Genomic DNA, 25,776 nt, shown 5'->3' on the forward strand with positions numbered 1-25,776 from the left:
ACACAGCATGTATTTGCCAGTTTGTTGTAAGCTCACATTTATTTTTAACTTAATCAAATACTCCCATAACTTTCATGGTAAAAAGTCTAAGTGAGTTTTCCAAATTACCCATTATTTTCAAAATTAGCATAAGTTCATAAGTTCATAAGGTTGGAAAGGACCTATAAGATCATCTAGTCCAACCATCCTCCTATCACTATCTCTACCCAACTACTAAATTAAGTCCTTTAGCAGTATTAAACTAAATTAAACTACTAAATTAAGTCCTTTAGCAGATTATGTCCTTTAGAAATAGGATGTGGAATATGCAAGCCTTTTCAAAAACTGATTTATTGGGAGGGCTGTAACAGTGAAGGTAACCAAATTTTCCTCCTGAAAAATTCTAGTGTTCAATACAGTACTGTTACTTTGTTATTCGTATAAGCAAAACATCATTAGCTTCATATGCCTGTGAAATTTAGGAACCTTGTGTGATGCAGCTCAGGTAAAAGAAACAGTCAAGTGTGATAGTGGCAATGTTTTGGAAAGTAACCTTAGAACTAAGTAGGTCAGTAACTTGCTTGGCAGCCATTCCTTGCCATGTCAACAGCCAGTTACAATTACTTCAAATACTAACAATTACTAGCAGATCCCTGCTGGGAACTAGAATTCATGTTCTAGCACCAAAGGAAGTTTTGACTCATGTAAGAGAAAGCCAATTATGTCCGTTTCAAAATGTACTGAAATACACGGTTTCAACATTACCATGTTTTAAGACAGACAGATATTGAAGACATGATATTCCAGCACGTTCTGTTAGTAATGGGTGCTTAAGAATTTCTATTTAGCACAATTCAAAACAATCACTACTGCACAACACAACACCATTTCCTCACATACACCGACAAACATTTATTCCAAAAAAGATGCCTTCAGGCTCATGTTTACTCTGATTGAAAGGTCAGCAAGACCTTAGTTTCCTACTGGGAAATGAACAAAACCAACATTTTTTTTTATATCATGCATATAAATAACAGTTTTCAAACCTCACCTCCACCCCCTAAAAAGCTCCAGCAAAAAGCATCCTGTGCATCAGATTTTGTAGTTTAAAGTACTTTCTATGTAGGATTATATGTTCATAGAAGCAAGAGAAAGTTATCTGGGAAGAGTCTGGAAGAAACTTTCTGGTCTAAAGGTTTATTACAGTTCCTTTAGAGTATATCTTTGAAGGAAAACCTCTTACACTCAAAGAGCAGATAACAACTTTCCTTCATCTATTTATGGAAGTTCAAGCTCTGATCATCATGCCAATTTTCATTCCAGTACGTGAATGAACATAGGAAACCCCTGAAACAGCACTGACTTTTACATACCTTCACATTGAATAGAGAAGCAGTAATAGAATTTGGTTCTAGAAGCTGTGTAAAAATACATATCTGGTGCCTTGAATTTAAAAATGTTAAATTCCATAAAACTACTCAAAATAGAAAATGTTTGAGTAGACTGCTACAACCAACTAAAAAAAAAGTTAAAAAGTAATTTTTTAGTTAGTTTTTACTTCTTTTAGGTTTCATAGTTCATCTTTAACCTACAAAGAAAATAGTTAATCAAATTCAGGCACCTATCAGTAGCAGGAGCAATTATGAAAACTGAAGCACTGAAGCCTGACAAAACTGACACTTCTGCCTCTGATAATGATTCAGAGCCAGTCCCCACCCCTAATTTTAACTGCATTTAAAAAAAACTTAATCGTCAAGCAGTAGAAATGGCATTGCACAACCCGTACGCAGGGGGAGATTTGGCTTTAAAACACCAAGCATACAGAACATCATTTAACTCAGTTGTGTAGCCTTTAAACACCAGCATGCGTGCGTAAGCGTAGCACAGACAACATTATATTTGCACTGGTATACACTGTGTAGGTCAGGCACAAAGGTTCAAATGCAAAAGCCACTGCCATGCGAGGAACGTCCTGTCTGCTCCGATCTAAGTACTCCTGTACCTTAAACATTGCTGATACCCACTAAAGCTACATGGTTTCAAATACTGTCTCAGTAGTTAGCAGTAGTTGCAAGTAGCTGACTCAACAGAAGTTAAAATACATTATTAAAAGCTTTGAACAGAAATAGGGACAATCTTTTTTTCAGAAATTATCACACAATTTTCATCTTGAAGTAAAAACCACCAAACAGAAGAACTTTGATCCCTGAATAAAAATTGAGGACAATGTGCACTTATGCTGATACGATTTTGCTTCCTTTGAAGGGAGTAAAAATTACACCCTGACTCAATAAATGCAACAAAAATTACAGATGACTCTTCCTTCCTCTAATTTAATGGAATTTTTAGTACAAAAGTCCCCTCCAAAGCATATATATATATATATATATACACACACACACACAGCAGTTCCCCAAGAGATTTGATTTATATGTACATACTTTATACATGAAGATTTAGACAAAGACCAGAAAACAAAGTAACTACAGCCGGAGTGATAGAAATACAGAATGCATAGATAAAATATATTTTCATGGATGCAAAGTGAAGAGTTAATAAGCATACTGTCATGCTAAACTCAGCAGGAATGATAAATAACAAAGCTCTTTTAGATCTGCTCTTGGTCAAGTATCAAGCGTTTCCATTGAGTTTCTTCAGGAAACAGTTTTAAAAAATCACCACATCAGACTCTGCCTGCTGTGCACTACAGCTATGTCTGAATGTCTTCCTAAAACCAGTGCAGGAGGCGAAACACTAACAGTGATTTATATGAAATATCAGTCCTTTGATAATTACCTAATACTAACTGATGTAACTTGCAGTATGCATTTCAGTATCTTATAGATACGAGACTTCACTTTGTTAAGAACAACTGCTACTTACTCCCTCATTCAAAGGAACACTTTCCAAAAAGAATGGTAGGTGGGTTTCAGTGTACTGCTGGTGACACAATGCTATGGAGCAGTACCATCCAAAAACATTATGAGGATACAAAAACTTATAGTGAGAAGGACGACTATAAACTCCTAGAGTGAGGCTCAACATCAGAGCATGGGTGGCTCAGTGAGAAGGAATGGCTGTCAGCCCAAGCAAGTTGCCCATGCCCAAACCTTGAGATTATCCATCTGAAGATTGCTCCCTCAGCTGAGATCCAAACTAAAAAACATTTATTACGCACAAAAATGACAAAACACATGCTGACCATGGCAAGTCCCATTAACTGGATCAGCAGGTGAAGAAAGAAAGATCTCTGTGCTAAAGGCCTTTGGATATTTCCACTAAGAACATACCTGGAGTTTCAGAAGTAGTTGTCATTTTTAAATTCACTAAAATAATTCTAGTGATTCATTTGTGTGATGGAAGCCTCTGGAGAAAATGCTTAAAAGGTCTACTATTCTATGCATCTTCCTTCCCAAGGAGATTGTACTGTGACAACAAGGACTATTTGTACCCTAAACGTGTACTAAATGTTAATGTGTTAAAGGATTAAAGAAAAAATATTTAAATAAACATACATACTCAAACCAGTTAAAGCTGACTGCGTACATTTATGAGTCCTAGCTTAGTCAGAAGATATTTTAGTTATCCATGTTCTCTATAAAACACCTACCTGCCACATAGCTTTTAGACTACCACCAAGCAGCTAGCAAAGCATTAAGAAAAACAAAACAGTGGTTTTGTGTGCTATTTTTAATCGTACAAGTAGTTCCAGTTACCCTATCTTTAGCACTTTGCAAAAACAGTGAGAATCATAAAACATCATAATAGCTTTCATGAAAGTAGCACACAAAATTGAGACTTACTATGGATGTAAGAGTACCAATAGGTGTATTTGCATCAAACACATTAAGGAGTCTGCTTTAGTAAACTGAAAGGAAATACTGCTCTTTGAATTTTAAAAAGTAACTGTATACACATACACAAATATATATATACACACAGTGACATTTTTTCCTTCTATGTGCAACAAAGAATCACAGCTTCATCACAATTTTCATCAGAAGTTGTCCCCTCATTGCCACTAGGCTAATTCCTCCTGCACTGCAGAACACAGAACAGCTCACGTTGCCCAGTCTAGTTTTATGCAGAGATTTCACACTCCCTTCTGCAGTCTTGTTCTTAAGTTTAAATGCTTTCACAGTGAAAAATTTTCCTCTTTGTATTCAGTCACAATCTCTTGTGCTGCAACTTGCATTGGTCACTTCTCCTCAAGCACTGTGCATCCCTGAGAAGTGCCTGGCTCTGTTTCTCCATCCCCTCCCCTCCTGTCACTTGAAGAAAAGAACACCACTCAGCCCTTCCTTCCTCAGGCCAGCAAACCCAGTTCTCTCAGCCTCCTTTTGTACATTATGAGATTAATGGCTGCTGCTCTTCATGCTGAATTTACCCTGCGTTACTGCTTAAGTGTGAGCTTCGGCCTCTACTTCCATTTAATTCATTACTAAATTGATATATATATATATATATATATATATATATATATATATATTAAGGCTCAGAAACAATTCCTGAGAAGTAAAAGCCCTTATGACATTTCAGGAAGTACTGACAGAAATACATACAAGCCAAATCTTTTTTCAGGAAAAAGGAACAACTTTTTGTTTGTTTAAATGAAATACGTGAGCTTCTCTCCTTTAAGAAAAAATTGCATATCACAGGCTCAAATGCATTATGCAGCTCACTTAGAAGCTGTTTCAACTCGCTGCCAAAAGAACTTGACCTTCCATAGTGAAATACTATAACACAAAGCAGAAATGCACTTTTCAATAGCTAGAGTGCGCTTGGTTGCCCTAAGGTGGTCCATGCTTAGAGAAAGCACCAAGTGATCGACTTTGTATTAATACCAAACAGAACCAGCAGTTTTCATTGGGCTTTTACAAGAATGCAAATTCCCACCCAAATCCTCAGATATTTGCATTAAAAGAATGTTACCACATTCTCTGGAAGAGCATTTACGTGAAGACAGAATACAAACTACCTTCCATTATCTGTTGTTCAAGATTAAAAGGAGCATATGTAAAGAACAGGCAAAGTTAATTACTGCACTTTTTTACTATATCTGAATGAAGCTAAGTTAATGTGAGCCCATCAAAAATTCAATTTTTTTTGTTCCTCTGGAAGGCAGAGAAGAACGGATGACAGGATATCTGAAATAGGTGATGGCCTACAGGAAGCCTCAGTGCGAGCTGACAGGATCAGGGCGTTCTCAGCCTCCTTCCCACACAACTTTCATCATGTCTTGCAAAATATCTTGAAAATCATTTTGAAAAAACATGAATAGACAACGTTACCAACTGCAGCAGTCAGCAACTAGGCCACTAAAGCAAACACTACACTCAGATCAGAGCAGAGTTTCACCAATACTTTGTTCAAATAACTGTTTACATCTTGAATTCATAAAAGCAGTGACATTAGGGCTACTCCTACACTACTGGTTAAAACGATATTAAGATCTTTTTCTTACAGCAGTCAACTGTATTCCTAATGCAAAATACTTGCCCCCTCAAATGAATAAACATCTATGATCTGCCCATACAAAGAGCCAAGATCATTTATTTTCTAACTGCAATCTGTACTACAACTACAGCTTTCAGCAAGACTGCTCAACAGTACATATGAACTGATAACACTGAAGTCTAGTGACAAATGTTAACTGTTTGCCCTAATCTACATTGCTTTCACAGCTGCTTTCCTTGCTTAAAGTACTGAGACGAAGGCCCAATTTCTTGCCCTAGGCCTCATATCAGTTACTTGGAACAAGGCTCTGAGTGCACTCCCATCACCCTAGGGGTTTAGCTGCCAGAAGAGCTTCATAAGGAGAAAACATCTTGAAAACACTACCCTGCTTTCCTCTCGCACCTTCCTCTCTGCTGTCCTTATGTCATCTCAATAGCTAGTTATCTGTCAAAATATACACAGACATCCCACCACCTGTTTCTTTACCTACTCCATCTTTACTTGCTTCTCAATGCACACAGGTCTCTACCCAGGACTATGAAACACAGCAGCCATTCCATACCCACGATAGCTGCTTAATGTGAAATGGAGATTTTCTTAGCTTTACTCTGTTTCAAAATGGGGTAAGCTTACAGCTCATCATGATCACCAATAACAAGCAGTTCAGCTGACCATCATGTGCTATCTTTGTACTCTTAGAACGATCAATGCAGCAACAGAGCAACTGGGATCTCCTGGAAAGCCTTCCGCAGGTGGAATGACCAAAGGGCATAGCACCCCAGCAGGCCAAACACCCTTCCTGAGCCAGTGCTTTCAGCATAAGCAAATAAGACAACAATGGCTGTGTGCCAAGTGCATTCACTCGGTGGCTGTGCTCTCTTGGTGTTTGGTGTTCTCCACAATAGGTCCAAAGTCATATTCTGCAGGCCTGATTTCCACATATTGGTCTCAGGCAACAGCCAGTCTGACTGTGACAAAGGGCAGAGCCTCACAGTACCAAACCAGGAAAGGAAAACAGATCTAGTGACAGTGATCAGGGTCAGTCAACAGTTCAGTGCTTGCTGAACAAGTGACTTCAAGCCAGGTAGTCAACATGTCAAAATCAAGAGAGATGAGGAACATAGCCTAAGATAAGGCTGCAACCTGGATGGGGCAATGACAAGGTCAAGGGCCTGAGCTTAATGACAGCTCTGTAGTGAAGGACTAGGCCTGATCCTTACACTTCAAAGGAAGTAATTCTATTAGGACCATCAGTCCCATACCACAGGAGGTGATGTAGAAGGACTGTAAGAGCAGCATGGATTGGAGAAAGGAGTAAATCTTTGTCATTAAGCTTCAGAGTTATCAGTTCATTTTTATTATTAATTATAATACTGTTCTGTTAGGCTTCATTTGGGAGGCAAATCAGTACTGGTTACGTCAGAGCAGCTAGCAACATGAGGTACACAAAAGAATGAAGTATCTTCTGTGTGTATGCATGGAAGAGATGTATTCCCCTCTCTGCTCCCTATGATCTCCAAAGAAATTCCTCTGGGATATAATACCAGACACTCATCTAATTTCCTGACATCTGAAAAATGCAAAATAACCCCATAGTACTTTCTTAATTGCTTACAAGAAAGTTGTCTCTACAGTCATTAATAAAACAAAATCAACAAAAAGACACAAAAGCAACACAATTATTTATCTCAACCTTACTAGAGTATTATCACACATACCAAAAACGTTGCATTTAGTAAATTTCAGATACTTAAAATACATTTCCAAAATTATGTATTTGATCTGAGTAACAAGAGGGATAATAGATTCACTAATGTGAACCTTTTATCATACCAAGACAAAGGATTGTTAGGGCTCAGCAGTATAATATTACATAGATCTGCTTCAAACCTTATGTGTTTTTCCTAAAACAGACTCGCACCTTCAAGAGATGGGGATTCTACCCTTCTAAAAGGCAGCACATATCATTAAATTAAGGTGATTTGCGAAGAAGGAAAAGCTACAGTTCAGGAAGTCACAGTTATATTCCCTTGACAACAAGCAAAGCCCTTATTCTTACTCAAAGGAATTTTACCACATTTTCCCCCACTCACAGACCAAAATTAGAGTCGTCAAGAATACATTCAGTCTCACTTCAGACAGAGGATAAGGCCATTTTATAGATAAAAAGAAATCATGATTTTTGCACTTATGATGACAGCTACTACTGTTCCTGAATATTACAAGCTTCTGAATATTGCTTGTTTGTTTAAAAATTAAGCTTCCAAAGCAAAATATTTTTAGCATATGGAATACTCATTAAAAAAATATTTTTTTCAGTACCAACAGCTAGTCTATGCCTGAGTAAGCTGAGGAGAAAAACGTAATCATAAGCAGCATCAGCTGTTTCTCTTGCAGATAAGTGCCATTGTTTAAGGTGCGCTGATCTCATCTGATACATGCTCTGCTTTCATAAAAAGTTATAAAACAAAGCCAAATTGAGGAAGGTGTTAAAAAAACTAAACGCTTTGATTGGTTAAGAAGCTTTTTTATAGCCACTTAAAAAACAGAATGAAGTCATGGAATCACAGTAATACAAAATTTCACTAACTGCAAAAATAGAAAAGACACACAGTATTATGTTGAAGCACCCTACCAAAATACATTTTCTCTAGAAACTAGGTAAAATATACATTTGCAATGCAGTAATTTTATAAATCCAAGAGAATGTATCCTGTGAAGCGATTTAACATGCAGCACCACACGAGCCAACAGGCATATAAGTGCTCTCTTGTTAGAGCTGAGCTGGTCGCTTCTAGGAAATGCCTTCTGAATGCATAAAGGATGTCTTCCTAATATATGTCACATCTCTCTCCCTTCACCCCAACAAGACCAATTCTTCCACACGCTGCAGTGCGATTGAAAGGTGTTCCAACTAAGCACACACAGCAGCCCTGAAGCACACCCACTGTTTGTCCCCATTCTATAGGAACTGTATATGGATAACTTGGCTCTTCCCTCCCCCCCCTCGCTACCTTTCTGGGGTAGTGACTTCACATCCTTTGACATCAGCGCTTGCTGAAAGGGGGATGGGAGAGTTGCAGCAGAAAGCAGCAAAACCTGCTTTTAGCAATGCATGCGATGCCTGCGTGCGTGCCCAGCCTGCATGCGGAGCTCGGAGCAGGGTGCCCGGCCACAAAGGGCTCCCCCAGGAGCCGCACCACCCCGGAGCCGGCCGAGGGGTCGCGATCCGCCACGACTCACCTCTGATGTGCAAAAGGGCCACAGGCTGGAAGGGCCCGTTGGAATTGGCTGCGTCAACCACCATCCTGCTGCCGGCTCTGTTACATGTCAACATCTAGGCTCCGCCGGGCAAGGCAGCGTATTCCTTAAGGCAAGAAACCGGCCTCCATTTTAGTTTAAAAAAAAAAAAAAAAGACAGAAACTGAAGCGCTCTGCAGCTGGAGGGAACTGGCTGCTGGGTGATGTCAGCGGGCTGGAGGAGCCCCATTGGCTGAGAGCCGCAACTTAAAATGACACCGGGCGAGCCGCGAATGGGAGGCGGCCGGGCGGCAGGCGGCGCGCCCCCTAGCGGCCGGGCTCAGGGCGCCGGGCAGGCGGGCCTGGGGCAAAGGCTGCGCCGGGGAGCTCGGCCACGGCCCGCTGCTCACGGTCATTAATCTGGTGAAGCAGTGCACGCGTTACTGGCCATAAAATAACAATTAAAAAAAAAGTTTAATGTTTCTTTCAACAAGGCTGCCAAGAATTGCCACACAGGAGGCTAACTCAACACTGAGAGCACTGTCCTCTACATCCTTAAATTTCAAAAGCCATAAAGAAAGCAGCTCCCAGTGAGATGGATCTCTGACTTGTTCTTAGCAGCAGCCTGTAAATAGCAAGCCCTATGCATGCTCCAATGAAGTGCTTTATGGCTGGTTGCTGGTATGGGTTTGTCACGGACAAAGCCATACACATGGCACTTGGGAACCAAAGAACGCACACTCCAAGCTCATCTGAGTGTTTCCTACACAGAAACAAACCTACAGTTAAACTCAACTTGCTGGTAAAATTGGACATGGTAAAAATCAGGTTTTCCTTTTCAGCAAGTTCAACAGAACACAAGTGTTGCAACACTAGGAACCAGGACATAGTACATTAAAACACTGCTGTACAAGGCCAGAACTACAAAAAAAAAAAAGTAGCACAATTTTTTAACTTTTTTTACATATATTACTTTGAGTATTTCTAACAAGATGGTAAGCAATTTTTACCACAGGAGATGTGGAGGTGTGTTTTTACAGAGAGGAACTTGAAGGACCATTTTGTCTCCTAGATACCATGCATCTGGGAGTGATGTTCAGAGACACTGACGATGCATTTGGACCATCTCCATATCCATGCTGTTCCCTAAACACTATTTGCACTGGTGTGTAGATTAAATAATTTGAATACTAAAAGCTGACATCATTTTCCTACCTTATGACAGAGGAGTTTATCCAAAATAAGATGTTTTTCAGTTATATAATTTGCTTATGAATTTTTTGAAGAAAACTCATCAGGCATATGCACACCTGACAGGAAAAAATCATAGTGAACTACAATAATACACTGTCAAATGTAAGTTAGAGGTATACTGAATATTACTGAATTGGACGAAGGGAAAAGACTGATTGGGATAGGTGAGAAGAATAATCACTTATGAAACATCAAAGAATAAATTGGATTTATGCTGACTGTACCTCGTGACGCAGAAGAAAAATGCAAAACCAATGTGAAAACTTAAATGAAAATAGTCTAGAAATATTACTAAAAATATGAAGTGGGTGTTTTTGTGTCGTGTTATTTTCTTTTAAAAGAAGGGTGAGTGGCTGTTGTATGGAGGTTTTTGCAGGGGGAGTAAAAATAACCAGACAGTATCCAAGTGTTTTAGAAAGTAATTATGGAGTTGGAGGAAATGAGTTTTCCTCCATTCCCTACAGATAGTAAATTCCTCCTACATCAAGGAAGATTAATTTAAATACTAAACAAAATCAGTTCGCAATAAAAACAGTGAAGCTCGGTAAGACTGCAAACCTTTTCTCCAAATTAAAAATAGCCAAACATAATGAGTGATAAAATGTAGCTGATCTTGCTTTTAAGCACTATTTGTGGAATAAACAAACTTCTGATGCATTTTAAGCCTCTTAGATTGTTGAGTATAGTCTCAAAAATGTCAGTTTTTATATTCATATATTCCTTGGGTATACCTTAGACTTGAAACTTTAGTCTTCTAAAACAAAGACTACCACACAGAGGTTCTTAACTAGACTAAATTTAAAACTAAAACCAAGATTGAACCCAACCAGAAAGTACTCTGCAAGATCTTGGTAGATGAAGGAAGAAAGAAGAGCTCAATGTTTTTGCAATATTTTCATACACAGAGTTTTATAGGCAAATTCTCTTTCATTTCAATATCTAAAGTGAAATTAGACTGTTCTATAGTGATAAGTCTCAGTACAATGCAGCAAAAACTCTTTGAAATTCCACTTTATCTGTAACCTCATCTTTAAAAGGCAGCTGTTGTCCTTCCTCTACTTGCATCTTTGCTGTAATGGTCAACTGTTGCTATTATTTGTTAGGACTTCCCTGCAAAGATTAAAGTAGGTATGAATGTACACAACACAACCTCTGTACTGTAACCTCAAAGAAGGAACATTACCTCAGTTACAGTGTTATTTTCTATTACATTCAAGCATGGCTTGAATAGCAAGAGATTCATTTGCAAAATTTCTGTAAGGGTTTAAAAAGTCAATCCCTCTAAATTGTTCTAAAATAGTAAATGATAAATGTGTAGTGCTGGCTGTAGCACTGGTAGAACACTAGATCAAATAAGTTCTGTTGTGAAATATCTACTTCCTGTTCACATTTCGTCCTCAGCAGGTCTCTTCCATTTCAGGTCAAGTAGTTAGTAAGTTACCATGTAACTTGCTCAAACAGCTGGAATTCAGTATACTCCTGTCATGTTTCTTGCACAGCACTAGTGGAGTTGGAGAACCTCAATCTTTACAAAGTTTTTGCTTTGTTCATTAAATTTGGTATTTTATCACCAGTTACAGATTAAGAGGTAGATCCTGCTAGGGAGGGTTGGATAGCTGCTTTTTGCTTCAGCCTTGAGAAATTTGATTTGCTATCAAAAGAAAACTGAATTAGGAATTGATTTACTAATGAGAAGGGGAAGAATAAAGGCAAATGGAACAGTACTACTGAATATCAATGAAAGGAAGAAAACGTCATTTAATCAAATTTGAAGACAATTTTGTTGCAACAGAATAAAAGAAACATTAATTCTAAAAAATGGGCAGCTGAAGTTAAATAAAATAGCAAAAACACACTGACAGTATAGCAAAACCATATCTATCACAGGTTTCCTCTGAATCCTGCCCCTCACATCAAACTTTCTGACAAGAGGAATGATGGAAAAGCCTACCAAGATCTCAGGATACATTTAAATGTTACATTTGGGATCTAGCACTATAGCTGGTGAATTCTCTTTAGCCTTTCAGCATATCTAGCATTTCTTTCAAAACAAATGCTCCATTTGAGTTGTCAAGTAAAAAACAACAAAAAACACACACAGAACATACAGCTCCAACAGCTCTCCCCCCAAACAACATATTTACCTGGACAAACATTGCCTTAGCTTATGTTCAGGACTTCATTTTATTTCTATGAAGACATCTGAAATAGTCACCTCTCAACAAATGAGGATTTGGGACTTCTTGAGTGGGGAAGGAGAGGGGGGAAGCAGGGAAAATGTTATTTAGTCCGAATTCTAAGGAAACTAAAAGAATAACTTCATGATTACTGGAGCTACTATTCCTCAGTGACCTAAGCCAGTCCAGTTGGGAATGCAGGAAGAGGACTGAAAGCAGTTTGCATCTGCTTTCCATGGACTTCCAACCACAGAAGGAAACAAGTTGGGATCAATCAGGTCATTTCCATTATCTGGTTCACCAGAAAGCCATACAGAAAAGGGATGGGTACAAACATGACTAGGTTCTACTGCAGGATCAATCTTTTTTTTTCCCCTCCTTAGAATCACAGAATCTTTTGAGTTGGAAGAGACCCTTAAGGGTCATCTGGTCCAACTCTACTGCAATAAGAAGGGACACCTACAGCTCAGTCAGGTTGCTTAGAGCCCCATTCAGCCTGACCTTGAATGTCTCCAGGGATGGCAATTCCACCACCTCCCTGGACAATCTACCAATGCCTCACAACTCTCACTGTAAAACAAACAAACAAACATTTTTCCTTATATCTGGTCTAAATCTCCCCTTTTATTTTGAACTCTTCCCCTTGTTCTACCACAACAGGCTCTGCTAAAGAGCCTGTCTCCTTCTTTCTTACAGCCTTCCTTTTAAATACTGAAAGGCTGCTCTCAGGTCTCCCTGGAGACCTCTCTTCTCTGGGCTGAACAGCCTCAGCTCTCTCTTTGTCCTCATGAGAATTTGTTCCATCTCTTGGATTATTTCTGTGGTCCTCCTCTGGATGCACTCTAAAAGGTCCATGTTTTTCCTTTACCAAGGGCTCTATATCAGGACAGAGTACTACAGGTGAGGTCTTACCAGCATAGATTAGAGGGAGTTGCTCCAAGCAATTTTTTCAGCTACTGACAACCTATTTCAATCAAACCTTGAATAAAAGCCAACATGTCCTAATATTACTCTCATATGTGGTTTTATTACACAGATCACACGTCATTTTCAGGAAACGAAGCTTAAAATCACATTTAAGAGTAAAATCTTGAAAGCACGATAGTTATGCAGCAAACATCCGTACATTCAAATGTATAAGAATATAATACAGTGTTTGATTAGTAGGTGTCCTATGAAAAAAAAAGTTCATTGTGGTAAAATTGTTTAGGTCTCATAATAATGAAAACCTGTGCAATAGATAGAATGCTCTTTTTGTAAATAAGAGCACAATAAAAGACATCTTAAGGCATTTAAAATCTCAATAAAGAGGTTAGAATATACAATTTTAAATACAGTATTGTCTTATTTTCTGTTTTAATGGATTCTATCTAGACTTGAGTAGAAACAAGTTTGGTAGGAAATGCTGCCAGTGACAGATGCAAAGCATTCTTCTAACACTTTCAGCTGCTGACTAATGAGTAGGTGTTGGATAGAGCAGTTGAAATGAAAAATAGCTCATTAATCTACCCTGTGATTTCATGTAAAGCAAACTAAAGAAAAATAATCACTCCCTAGCAAAGTAGTTGCCTCTACTACCTTTTTTCTTGTCTAGTTATTATACATGCAGCGTATTTTTTTTAATCTTTAGAATGTTACAAAGTCACTCAGACCGGATACCTGCTAAATAATCTAACAGTTTCCTAACAATTATTTACTTTTTTGTGCATTTTCCTGTACCAACATGAAACAAATTACATTTTTGTTTGCATGAAATTTCTACCACTTGTGTATACCAATGCTGCATAAAATTTATCACTCACATTTGTTTCAATTGTTCTAGACACACACAGATACTAAATAAACATGGCAAAGAAAACCTCCAGGCTTCTTTCATAAGATATAATAAGTACATTTACTGACAACAAAACACACTGGAAATGGGACCTTCTGCAATACTTTCAGCTACCAGCTCTTTGTTTCAATAAACTCAACAGAAAATTAGGCTGACAAATATACTATAATGCATGAATACAGCCAGGATCAGAAGAGTAACACTTCGCATACCGAGTCAGTCCAAAGTAGTTTACTTAAAAGGGGGAAAACATCATCTGTTTGACAGGACTGCATTCAGCAATGCTTTGCATGACAATGAATTTGTTTTGCCTCAGTGTTTTGCCTTTTAAATGCATTACATCTCAGGGCAAATTATCTTTTAGAGCAGCATAATCTTGTTTAATCTACTACGTCACTTTGCATAAAACTGAGATGCTACCCTCTTGCAGCTGGACAAAATTCTTTAATTGCTATGCATGCACACAAGAAGCACCATTAAAGTGGAACAGCTGAAGTACTGTACCTTCATTCTAATAGGAAACTGGGGGTAGACTTCTGTGACAGAAGTGACATTGAACATTGAGATTTCCTGTCTCAATGGCTTGTAACAATAATGTTTCTTAAAATCTCCAGGAAGTCCCTTACCTTCAAGATTCCCATAAATCCAAGATTACTACAGATACCCAGCCTCTTCTGTATCAAGAAAATAGATGGCAGTTGGATGAAAAATTAACACACACTGCTTGAGTTTTAACTTATCCTGATGCGAGTTGGGGATGTCATCAACATATACGGTTGAATTCCCCTATAGAAAAAAGGGCAATACTTCATTTACTACCTTAATTTACCTTAATCTCAGTTTTGCTTAGCTATTTGCACTCTGTGTTGACAGAAACACACAACAGTCCTCCATTCCTGACCTACTTGGAAACCCTCACTTTTCTCCTTCCTCACTGTTTGGGGAAAGAATATTTGTTTTCCCCCCCACCCGCTTTTTGTTTTAAAATGCATCAGAATCTTAGGGTGGAATCACCTCTTCTGCAATCTTCATTCAACAGATTTCAATATTGCACAGAGAAAGAAAACAGAACTCTTACACAGCCACTTATGACTTTAAAGCATTAGGAAAGCTTTAACAACACTTGCCGCCCTATCAGAATCCTATATCATAGGCAGACAAGTTGGGACACCAGCCTTAAGTTCTCCTCTTGCACAAAACAGACTCAGAATTTGGCACACCTATTGAAGTCTCTCCTTGGAGAGGAAGAAAAAAGCTACCACACACTCCACATGATGCGTGTTTAGAAAATAGCACCTTTATGGCCTGTTATTTTTTTTAATAAATTGATATTTCTGATTTATAACCCAATTTCATCACTAGAGCTATTAAGTCAATAGAGCTATTTCTTCCTATGCTGAGATATATATGCGTATACATGTGTTTGTGTGTATAAGAAAACTGTATCCACATTTTCCAAGACAGGAAAAAACCCAACCCCCGGAGGAAAGAAGCAATTCCGTAAACAAATAAGGAACTGAATATGAAAACAAAACCTGAACTCAATTATCATATTTAAGGTTAGAAAAAAAATCATTCACATTTATATAAAAAAAGAAAACAGCAACACAAAATACAAATAAAACAATGACACTGGTACCACAGGAGTTCACCATGAGGCCATAAAACTTATTTCCATCCAGCCTTAAAAAAAAAACAAACAGACATGCTATAAAAATAGCATTTAAGTTACGTCCAAATCTACATACGCTTGACTAACAAACGTTCATAAGGATATTATTCAACATTTTAGAATAATATGGAGCATCGTATTCCTTTTAAAGATGATTATTCTAGGACTGACAGAATATTATCTTTCAACAAACACTACTTGCAGATTTAAGCTAGATGTGACAATATCTGACCATGTGTTTTATTCCACTCAGAGCACCTTAGTATTGTATTCAAGAATCCTCACTGCAACATTGTTTTGTACCATAGGATTCAGAATACATCATTAGAAAAAACGTCTCTACTTTGTACAGCGCTTCTCCAAACACTGCACACTTACAGTTTATTAAAATCAGCACATTCTTGCAAAATTACATCAACAAATACAACCATGCTCACCTGTCTCCACTGTCAAATATACTTTGTAGCATATAAACTATAAGTACATGATGGACAAGAAACTATCTTAGAAATACATGGTTAGCATGGGAAAGCATCTACCTGTAATGCAAATATTTTATTTAAAACTGTGAATTCTTACAAGTATTTTAGAATACATACTTATAGAATCATTAACCTTAAATTTTACTTTTCCGCATCAAATCTTACACAGTAGAGAAAATACAGTAACACAAAGGTTGTCACTGTTCATGAAATACCATGCTTTGGGCTAATTTTTCATTCCTTTATATTCTTTATCATTAACTCAGCCAATCCAACAAAGCAACACCTCAACAATTCCATCCTTTGGATGCCAGTGTTGGCATACTGCTCTCATTTAATAAATAAACTAAGCATATAGAATTTACAAGTGATTGCATGAAATTCTCTTCTTTCCTTAAACGCTTTCTTTTATTAAAGAGGTAGATTTGGAAGTAAATATGATTACTTCATGTCAAAAGGAAGAAAAGTCATCCTTTCCTTCCCTCAATATTAAACCCAGATAGCTTTAAAAAAAAAAATGTACAGAGACTCGATTTGTATGATCTGAAATAGAAGGAGACTGACTTTGTATATGGTCTGATAGTAATAGGGCAAGGGGGAACAGCAGTAAACAAAAAGAAGGAAGATGACTGAGATGTTAGGAGAAAATTCTTTACTCAGAGGTCTTGGCATTGCTGCTCAAAGCTTTGGGTGTCTCATCCCTGGAGATGCCCAAGGCTGGGTAGGATGGGGCCCTGGGTAGCCTGAGCTGGTGGGGGACAGCCAGAGGGCAGAACCACATACACAAGCTCTATAGTTCTTTTCCAGTATGTAATGTATTTAGATGTCATAAATTCCTACAGTTAGCCTAGATTAAAGAACTGAAGTAAAATTGACAACACCAGCAATTAGCACCCAGCAAACCAAATCACAGACACGCTGGGATTATTTGCAAATTTAACTATGAAAAAATATCCACAGTGCAAAAAAGAAATTCAGATTCTTAAGTGGACAGCTGCAAAGAACACAAGCTTCAGTGTAATAGCAGTCAAGTACACACAATAAATACTTGTCCATATTGAACTTCTACGCTGTCTGTATCTCAGAAAACATTCTACGTTTATCAATTCAAACACATCCTGAATTACAAGGCATTTTCTTAACAGAACTAAAATAATGGTAAGCTTCTGAAGGCGGAATCACCCTTAATTATTTATACTTGCTATAACCAAAGCATTAATCAGGAAGTTTTCAAATACCACAAAAAAAACCCACAGAACACTTGATTAGGCCAACAAGTGACTTTTCCCAGATAATAGCTAAAAACAAAAGCAACTTTCTGTAAAAAGTACCCATACTACAAATCTCAGCTAATGTAGTAAAGCAGATAAGTCAAAGTTAACAAAACAAGCTGTAGGCATTTTTTTTTTTATTACAGTGAGAAATTAGCAAGATCTTTTCACACCATTTGACCTCTTGGATTGCAGTTGTGGAGGCAGCCCTCCTGGAATACTCCTGGGTTATGTGCAGGCAGACACTGCTTGTTCTACCTGCCCTGAGTCAGGCTGCATTTAACTGTGCTGCACGGATCTTTGCTTGCAGTTTTGCTAACACATGTATGGCTCTGCAAAGCAACAGCCCCCCACACTTCTCAGAAATTCTATGTTTATCTCTATTCTTAGATCCTCAACTCATAATTTATTACTTTTTCTTTCTGCTAAGCTATGCAGCTCTTCCATTTCCTGAATAAACTGAGGGTTTACAATGGTACGTGTAATCTGCTCCAATGAATACAAATCATGCTGCACTAATAGCAGTTAACAGGTCAAACATGCTGGTATTTCCAGAAGCAATTTTATGCAATACCTAACCAAGCTAGCAGCATGCCTGAAAGCCAAGAATTGAGGCAAGTTCAGATTAAAAACCAAAATGTTTCCCTTGTAAGACATGCTGACCAAAAGCCACCTGGGAAGTTCCCCTTCTCGTTAGTTCAAGGGATCCACTGAGCACAGCTCCAAGTCCTACAGCACAGAAGAAAGCAGTCATACTTCAGCACTACCACAGATCACTGAGAGCCAACCAGCCACAAGCTGCAACAGATGTAGCACTGTTGCATACACGGACACAGCTGCATTCTGTACCTTATACAAAGTACCTCACACCACACACAACCCAGTATTTATGAATGGAAAGCACATCTCTTGGCCCAATACACAGTGTAGGAAAGTTTCCCAATACTGCAGCTACAGAAATACAGCTCCCCTTAAGAGTTTTAATCAGCTTCCAAAACAACTAACCCAAAACAATACTGTGTTCATTCCAACCCTTTACTCAGTCAAACCTGCCTTAATCCTCTCGGTCTTCTTAAATTACAGCCTGGCCACTAGGCTTTAATCTCCGTCCAGACAGTCAGAAAACACACAGAAAACCCAAACATAGAACAAGAAAATTTAGATAGTCCAATAGCAGACACATGTACTGGGAACTGCAATTACACACGTACCTGGCTATGATACATGAGACTGGACACAGCCTTATTAGTAAAGGGAGTAATTATTATCTGTCACTAAATCAGCAATGATACTAGTGTTTCATAACAAAGATGGTCTCTCAACAGCTTGGGGACACACATACAGCACCATGACACGTCCTCCAGAGATAAGTTTAGCATCTTTTATTTCTTGTTGCCTGAAACTGGGGAAAGTAATCACAATTTGAAAGACAAAGCATGTGCTCAATAATATCACTATCAACATACAGGTACATTGTTTCAAAAGCATTAACATGCCTTATACAGCTTAAGATTGATTTATTATTGTATTCCAATCAGGCTCTCTTGTGCCATTCATTGGTCTAATAATCAGCAACATAGTCAAAATGGAAATGGATCCAAAACTCCACTATTAACTTCCCAGTATTTGGTGGGAACGCCAATGATACCTTTCAAAAATTTGTTATTCACATCATCCTCTGTGGACTACCTTCCCCCTCTCCCACCCACACTCACTTTACTCATTCCATCTCAATATGCACTCTGCTTCCAATTGAATGCTCACTTCCATCTTCACTGACCTGACAGCCCCAGACACTACCAGAAACACAGTTTACAATTGCACAGAATAGAAGTTCTAAGAACAAGTCATATTTTTCTTTGCAACCCACACTCTGAACAAAGAAACATGCTGGACGACAAGGTTGTAAGCAAACCTTTTCCAAAAAGCCCCACTTTTATTTGGTGTCATTTCTTAAGTCACGTCCCAGACGTGATGGCTTAACTGTATGTGCACAAACTTGCCCTGTCAGTTTAAGAGATATGTTGTATATACCTCTCAATAACCTGTGGCGTTATACATTCTTATTTATAAATTTAAAGAAGAGATTGAAATTTATGAATTAAACTGCATTCAAATCTTGAAGCCTCTTATACAGATTGCCATACCAGCACGATGAATGGGATTTCCTATTCCTTTTGTAAAAGCAGTATCTATGAGATAAGAAGACACAAAGACACAACTCTGTCTACTCCATGCTCAGGAAAACTAATCAATAAGCAGGGATAGATCTGGCCTTCTTCTCTCAACACCAAGAGCTTTGTTTGCATGAAGAAAAGTTTCAGCATGCCTCACTGAGGACAGAAAACTGATGTTTTGCAAAATAAGTAAATAAGAGAGCAAATATTCTGCTTTTATATGCGATAGGTGAATTTACTTTCACATAAACCCTCCTGGGCTGAAAAGGCTCAGATATTTCCTAAACTGACTGCCAAGAAGGTAAGACTGAAAGCCTGTTTGCATATGCAAGTGTCTGCTAGTCTGCATATGCTAATATTTAATATATATGTTTTTCAGATAAAAGTATCAGAGTAGAGATGCTTCTGTCTCATGCTCACAATCCCTCACTATATAAAAAGATATAATCCCTCAATACATAAAAAGCGTCATTTTGATTTAGAAAGACATACCTTTTAAAGCTGGCAGTTTTTGAAGCTCCCTGTTATTGCTGACATTAAACCTTGATGAACTCTGACGCTTTTCCTTTTTCAGTACTGTCTGGGGTGCTGGTACTTTGATTTTAGATAGCTGTGCTGGGGGAGGAGTGCTGTTTGATTTTTTGTTCGACACCTGTTTAAAAAGAAATGAAAACAGTTAATTGTAGTTGGACTTGGAGCATTTTTTGTTTTTGTTACAGAAATCACATGAAATAACTTTTTAATCAAGATGTCCTATTTGTCATCCCCTGAATGCATAGATATTTTGTTCACTATGTATATTGTTTTTTTAACACTCACACAGATGAAAATTAATCATTGTTACATGCACTCATTCATTTATTCAGTTACCTGACAACCAAAAAGACATGTTCTAATGGAGTTTCTCAGCTACTCCCACCATCAGTGCAAAGAACCCAGGTCTTCAAGGTATTTGGCTATCCGACTTGAGCTTCAGAATAATCAGGACCCTGTCTATTTACAGCAGCTGAACTTTACACTGCTCATTTGTACTGTGCCTTGATGTCAGAGCCCTGCCTTGGCCAGGGTATTCAGACTCTGATAGAAGTTTAGAAAGTTAAAAGGAATGAGTCTTATTATTGTAGCAGATAAAGTTAGTAATCTTCAGTAGCTTCTAAAACTTGTAGCAGTTTGCTGCCTATTCAGAACAGGTGGTTTTGTCGTAGTATTTCTTACCAAATTTTCACTGTACCTCTGTATGAATTAAATAACAATGAGAAGAATGGATCCTTTTGCTCCATTTCCCAGAATGTGAAAACGCTCTCAAACTAGATAAAATGCACCATTAACAAAAGCTTGTCAGAACTTGTGATATTGCTTTTCTCATTCATTTTTTTTCCAAGTAAGAAAAGCAGGTTTAAAGTGCACAACAGTTAACTGCTTTTAAACATGAATAACTTCACAAGGCACTTTACAAGAACAATAATACATCTAGAAATAATTTACAACAAAAATGTAACAACAGGTAAGTGAGAAACCTTACTGAAAGTATTGCAGTTTAGTGGTTTTGGTTTTGCTGTTGTTTTTTTTATTAATAACAGGATTTTATATTGATGTAGAAGCTTTTCAAATTCGCAAGCTATTTTACACTGCAGCAAACTACTGAAAAGATACCTCAGCACTTCTCTCTTACAGGAAGAGAACACATCCTCCCTTTCAATAACTGTCTATATGATAAGAAATAGAAAAAAATGGACAGGAATGGGATTCAGGATGGAAGTCAGGTTGCAATGCTGCTATTTCAGCATTTCAATGCATTTAAATACAACAGATATGAAATCTGTGTTTCAATCACCAAACGCTTGCATAGAGATGTATCTAAAATAACAGAAAGCTCTTTTTGTGTTCTAAAGAGGATTTCCAGAATAGCTTATTCATTAGCAATTTCCATATGGTCTGTGAGTGAACACATTTGGTGTGCACAGAAATGTTACCCTACATCACCATTTAGAGAGCCTAAAGGTAGATAAATTGAAGACATTATTTTATGTAAACCTTTATCTAGTAGCAAATACTCTTTAACTGGCAGAGAAATATATATATTTCAAGAATACAGTACTGTATGTAACAGAATTGTTCAACCGTTGAAAATGACTGAAAGCAACATTTAGTTCTCATTAAACATCTAAGATCCCCAATCTGCAGATTTACTATTAAAAGAGCAAAAATACAGAACAAATAAGGGAAAAGGCACAATTCACTGATTACAAGTTATCAAAAATATACTCTAGACTTCCAGTAAAAATGGTGCAAGTTGGCAAATAAAAGGCATTCACATATAAGTAATACCCACTACCTTTCATTTTTTATTTTTAACTATTCCTCTAAAACACTAAATACTGAAATTTTTTGCTGATGTACAAGTGATCCGTGAAGTAGATTGTACCCTTTAACTCAAATTAAAAAAAGCATTCTAAATTATTGAGTGACTAAGCAGAAGGAGAAGTAGCGCTAAAAATTAGGAAGCAATAATTTGCCACGTATTATGCAATAAAAGCTAATTACAATCTATTATGAGCACTATTACTACACAAGATTCTATACTTCCAACGTTATGCTTGAGCTTAACGTTGTTTTTCTGAACTGGCCATCTTCCATTACCACCTGTTTTTTGTTCATTACTTCAAACAGGAAAAGTCATCTCCTTGTTTTCCCTACTCCCAAGCAAATTCGCAATTGTGAATTAACAAGTACTCACTTATGCCTGCACACAGGCTATGGCATATTAAAGGTAACTCACTCATCAGGAAACCATGTATTCTGAATTGCAGATAAATTCTAAAATTAGCCAAAAGTGGTTACTTAAAAGGATGGGCAACATTTCTAACCAGAGGCATTGAAAGAAAGCATTTTTTGTTCCTATGGCAACTTCTCATCTTGCAGTGATGGCTCCACATAATTCCAGCCCTGAATCACCGGGCAGTTCATCCAACAGCTGCTGCCCTTTTTTCTACCATCAGCCCCAACTCCCTGTGTTTCAGTCATGCTCCCATCGTTCAACCATCACACACCAGAGAGCTGCCAGAACAACTTACAGTTCTTGGTTATGTGAAGGCTATGCTATGCAGCTATGACTGACAACTTCTGCAAGTGGCACTACAAAGCTCTCATGACAGTACCTGCCTCCAAAACTGACATATAACCAGTGTTTGCAGAGAAGGGCACCTGATGAAGCGACTTCAATTTAGGCAGAATATTACAGCAATCTCAGCCATCTCACCTTTTATTTTCTGCATTAAGAAGCTGCAAGCCTAATAAGAACAACTCTGGCTACTTCACATTTTAAAAAGATACTCAAAGATGCTCATTAATTCCTAATGAAGACACATTCTCAGTTTCTTCCCCCCAATAACCAAACTACTTCAGAAAACCACAGTTCCTGAGGAAAACTGACTGACATTTGGCTATGAAGAACTATTGAATTATTTGACAGTAGAACAGTCAAATCAGAGATACATTTTTTATCAATTCTCTTTCAGTAATTAAAATGGGAAATACCTGCTCTCGCCCTTGTTCTGACAAACAGCTCCCTTCCACCCAAATGTTTGCATATTCTCATTCAACTCAAAGTGGCTGATAAACCTAGAAATGCATACAAGACACTCTAAAAAGTCACCAGACTGAGAAACTGTTTATGTAGATCATAATTTAAAAACAACCTCCACATTTTCTGATCAATTTAGCTTTTTAAACTGGTGCTTCACATATTTTGATGAACATTAAGACTATCATGAAAAGTATGATTCTGACTTCTAACTCCCACTTTTAATAATTGAAAAAAACAACAACAGAGCTTATGCTCCTCCATTCCCTTGGATAGGCTTAACAAAGAAAGGAAGAGGTTACTTGCCAGTAACAAGCACTCAAGATGGATTGTCCTTGCATTCCTCCTTCCCTTGAGTCACAAAACAACTAAGGTCAGTAGGGCCCTCGGGGTCCACCTGCTCCAGTCCCTGATCAAGAGGGTGAGCAAGACACATTCAGGCAGCTCTTGAAGATCTTCAAGGAAGAGATACCACAGCACAGATTCCACTCTGGCAGCCTGTGCCAGTACTTCATTACCCACACAGCACCAAAGTGCTGTCTGATGGTCAGAAAGAACCTCCTGTGGTCCAGTTCATGCACACTCCTTATCTTGGCACAAGGCAACACTAAAAAGACTGAATCCGTCCTCTTTGGACCACCCTCCCCCAGATTTTAAAATATATTGATGAAACCCACTTTCCCCATCCTCCTCTTCTCCAGACTGAGCAATCCCAGCACTCAAGCCCACCCTCATAGAAACGCTCCTGTCTCTGCAAAGATCTCAAACAACTGCCATACAGAACTCCTCATGTGTAAAGAATAAAGTACATTATTGTTTTAATAGCACTGCTTTGAACACTGTTTGATCTTCCAGACTACTGGATGCAGGTGCATATAGACCAAAAAACAAAGTGGACAAAGTAGATCTCCAGTTACAGCCAGTTTTACTTTTTTTTAAAGTGATTATCACCCATCAGCTCACTTTATTTTGGACAGTCACCTAAGACAAGAGAGCAGGAGAGTACTGGGAGCAGGAACACAGGTGCATCCTGTGGCTCATGTCAAGAAGTTTCCTCATAAGACTCAAGACATGTTCCCTTGCTGACAGTCCCTCAAACCACCAGTATTCAAACCACTTTATCAAATAGGCAACCAGAAAAATTCTGTCTGACATCACTTTTCAAAGAACAGTGACTAATAATCAAATTAGACCAGAACATACAAAGCCTTGTGGCTCCACAAAACCCAAACAGATGCCAAGACAAGTCTAGAATAAAGTAGCAAGCTTTCATACTTAGTTATGAGATAAAGCATTCAGAGGAAAAGTAGGAATTTGAAGATGACAATGGATGCATCTGCCAATCAAGATTTAAAAAACTGAATGACTTAAAAACTAGTGACAAAAAGAGATTACCTCCTAAGCACAGGGAATGAGATACTCTGTCTCCTTCCCTGATGATAACACCGAAATAGGCAACATCCTGTACAGTGCTTTGTGATACATACCTAGTTAGCATTAGCCCGCAAATCTCTCCCCTCTATTGAGCAACGTAATTGAATTCAAGTTTGAATAGGCACGTTTACCAACTCAGGATAAAAACAGCATGCCAATAAGATTTGTTATGAGAAGTCTGGAATCCAAGGTTTACCTACTGAAACTTCTATATCAGTTACCAAATGATTAAAACTCTCTGTGAAATGCATGTAAACAAGGTAAAAAGCAGAACAGTTTTGATAAGAATCAAGATCTTGAACCTGAGATAGAAGGAGAATGCTTACATTAATGCAGAATTATTCCCTCTCTTCTTTTTCATTTTGGTACAGTAAGTAGCCTCCATGGATTTATCTGTCATTAGAATAAACAGAGGCCTGATCTACAGCACCCAGAAGAGCTCAGTTCTTGCCAAGCAAGCCTTGGAAGGGGCGTTAAGAGCACTTTGGATTACATCTGAAATATACTTACACCAAAAGTGAAATACAATTTACTGAAACTAAGCAAGGAACTGGAAAAAATATGTAAGACATTTACAACTTCATCTTCAAAAATGTGTGATGGTCCAATTTGCAATTAAAATAATTTGGCTAAGAGGTAGAGGCCAAATACACGATCAGTATAATTAAGCTAAGAGTCTAAACTTAATTTAGTCTCTTGAGATGAGAACTAAAATCAAAGATCAAGAAGTCAGAATGGGTGGAGAGTAGCTGAAATCTAAATACCATTCTGATTTTCCCCTCTGAATAACTTCAAAGCAGCAAGAAAATCTCTAAACATTCCAAGCATCTCAAACTGCCTCAGAGCACTCTCCTTCACAGGTCTTCATTTACTACCCCTATGTTTGCGCTGGAAACAGGGTCAGGCCACATCTGACACATGGCACAGCAGCAAGCAACCCGATAATTATACCCACAGCATACCTGCAAGAGCCAGGCTGGTGGCATAGGATTAGCAGCCAGCACTGAGGAAAGAGTAACAAAATTCCCCCTGCGGTCCAAATTCCAGATGCTCCACCATCCACAGTCAGGTCTATCAGGTTTCCCAGATCAAGCAAATTCTGTGTATCAATTCACCAGTCAATCAAAAAACTCTGAACTGACACATTGAAACTAAGAATGCATGATTTTTTATTATTTTTACAGTAATTGCTTGGTAATAGCAACAGTCTTCACCC

General features: G+C 38.0%; 1 protein-coding gene across 2 annotated transcripts in view; it reads right to left on the reverse strand.

Annotated features, from left to right (window-relative positions):
* Positions 1-25,776, reverse strand: part of PPP2R5C (protein phosphatase 2 regulatory subunit B'gamma) — a 72,257-nt gene that overhangs the window by 37,341 nt on the left and 9,140 nt on the right. Inside the window, exons 1-2 of one of the 2 annotated variants that reach the window (XM_065749793.1) lie at positions 20,036-20,126; positions 8,680-8,803 (exon numbers count right to left, since the gene is read on the reverse strand). In XM_065749793.1, the coding sequence (XP_065605865.1) occupies positions 8,680-8,773 (94 nt within the window). In that variant the 5' untranslated portion in view covers positions 8,774-8,803; positions 20,036-20,126. Of the gene's footprint in view, positions 1-8,679; positions 8,804-20,035; positions 20,196-25,776 lie in introns of those variants that run through there. The other variant, XM_065749781.1, reaches the window with a different exon arrangement.

The sequence above is a fragment of the Cyrtonyx montezumae genome, unplaced genomic scaffold (genome assembly GCF_038088225.1).
Source record: "Cyrtonyx montezumae isolate F1298 unplaced genomic scaffold, pur_monq_1.0 scaffold_10, whole genome shotgun sequence".
NCBI lineage: Eukaryota > Metazoa > Chordata > Aves > Galliformes > Odontophoridae > Cyrtonyx > Cyrtonyx montezumae.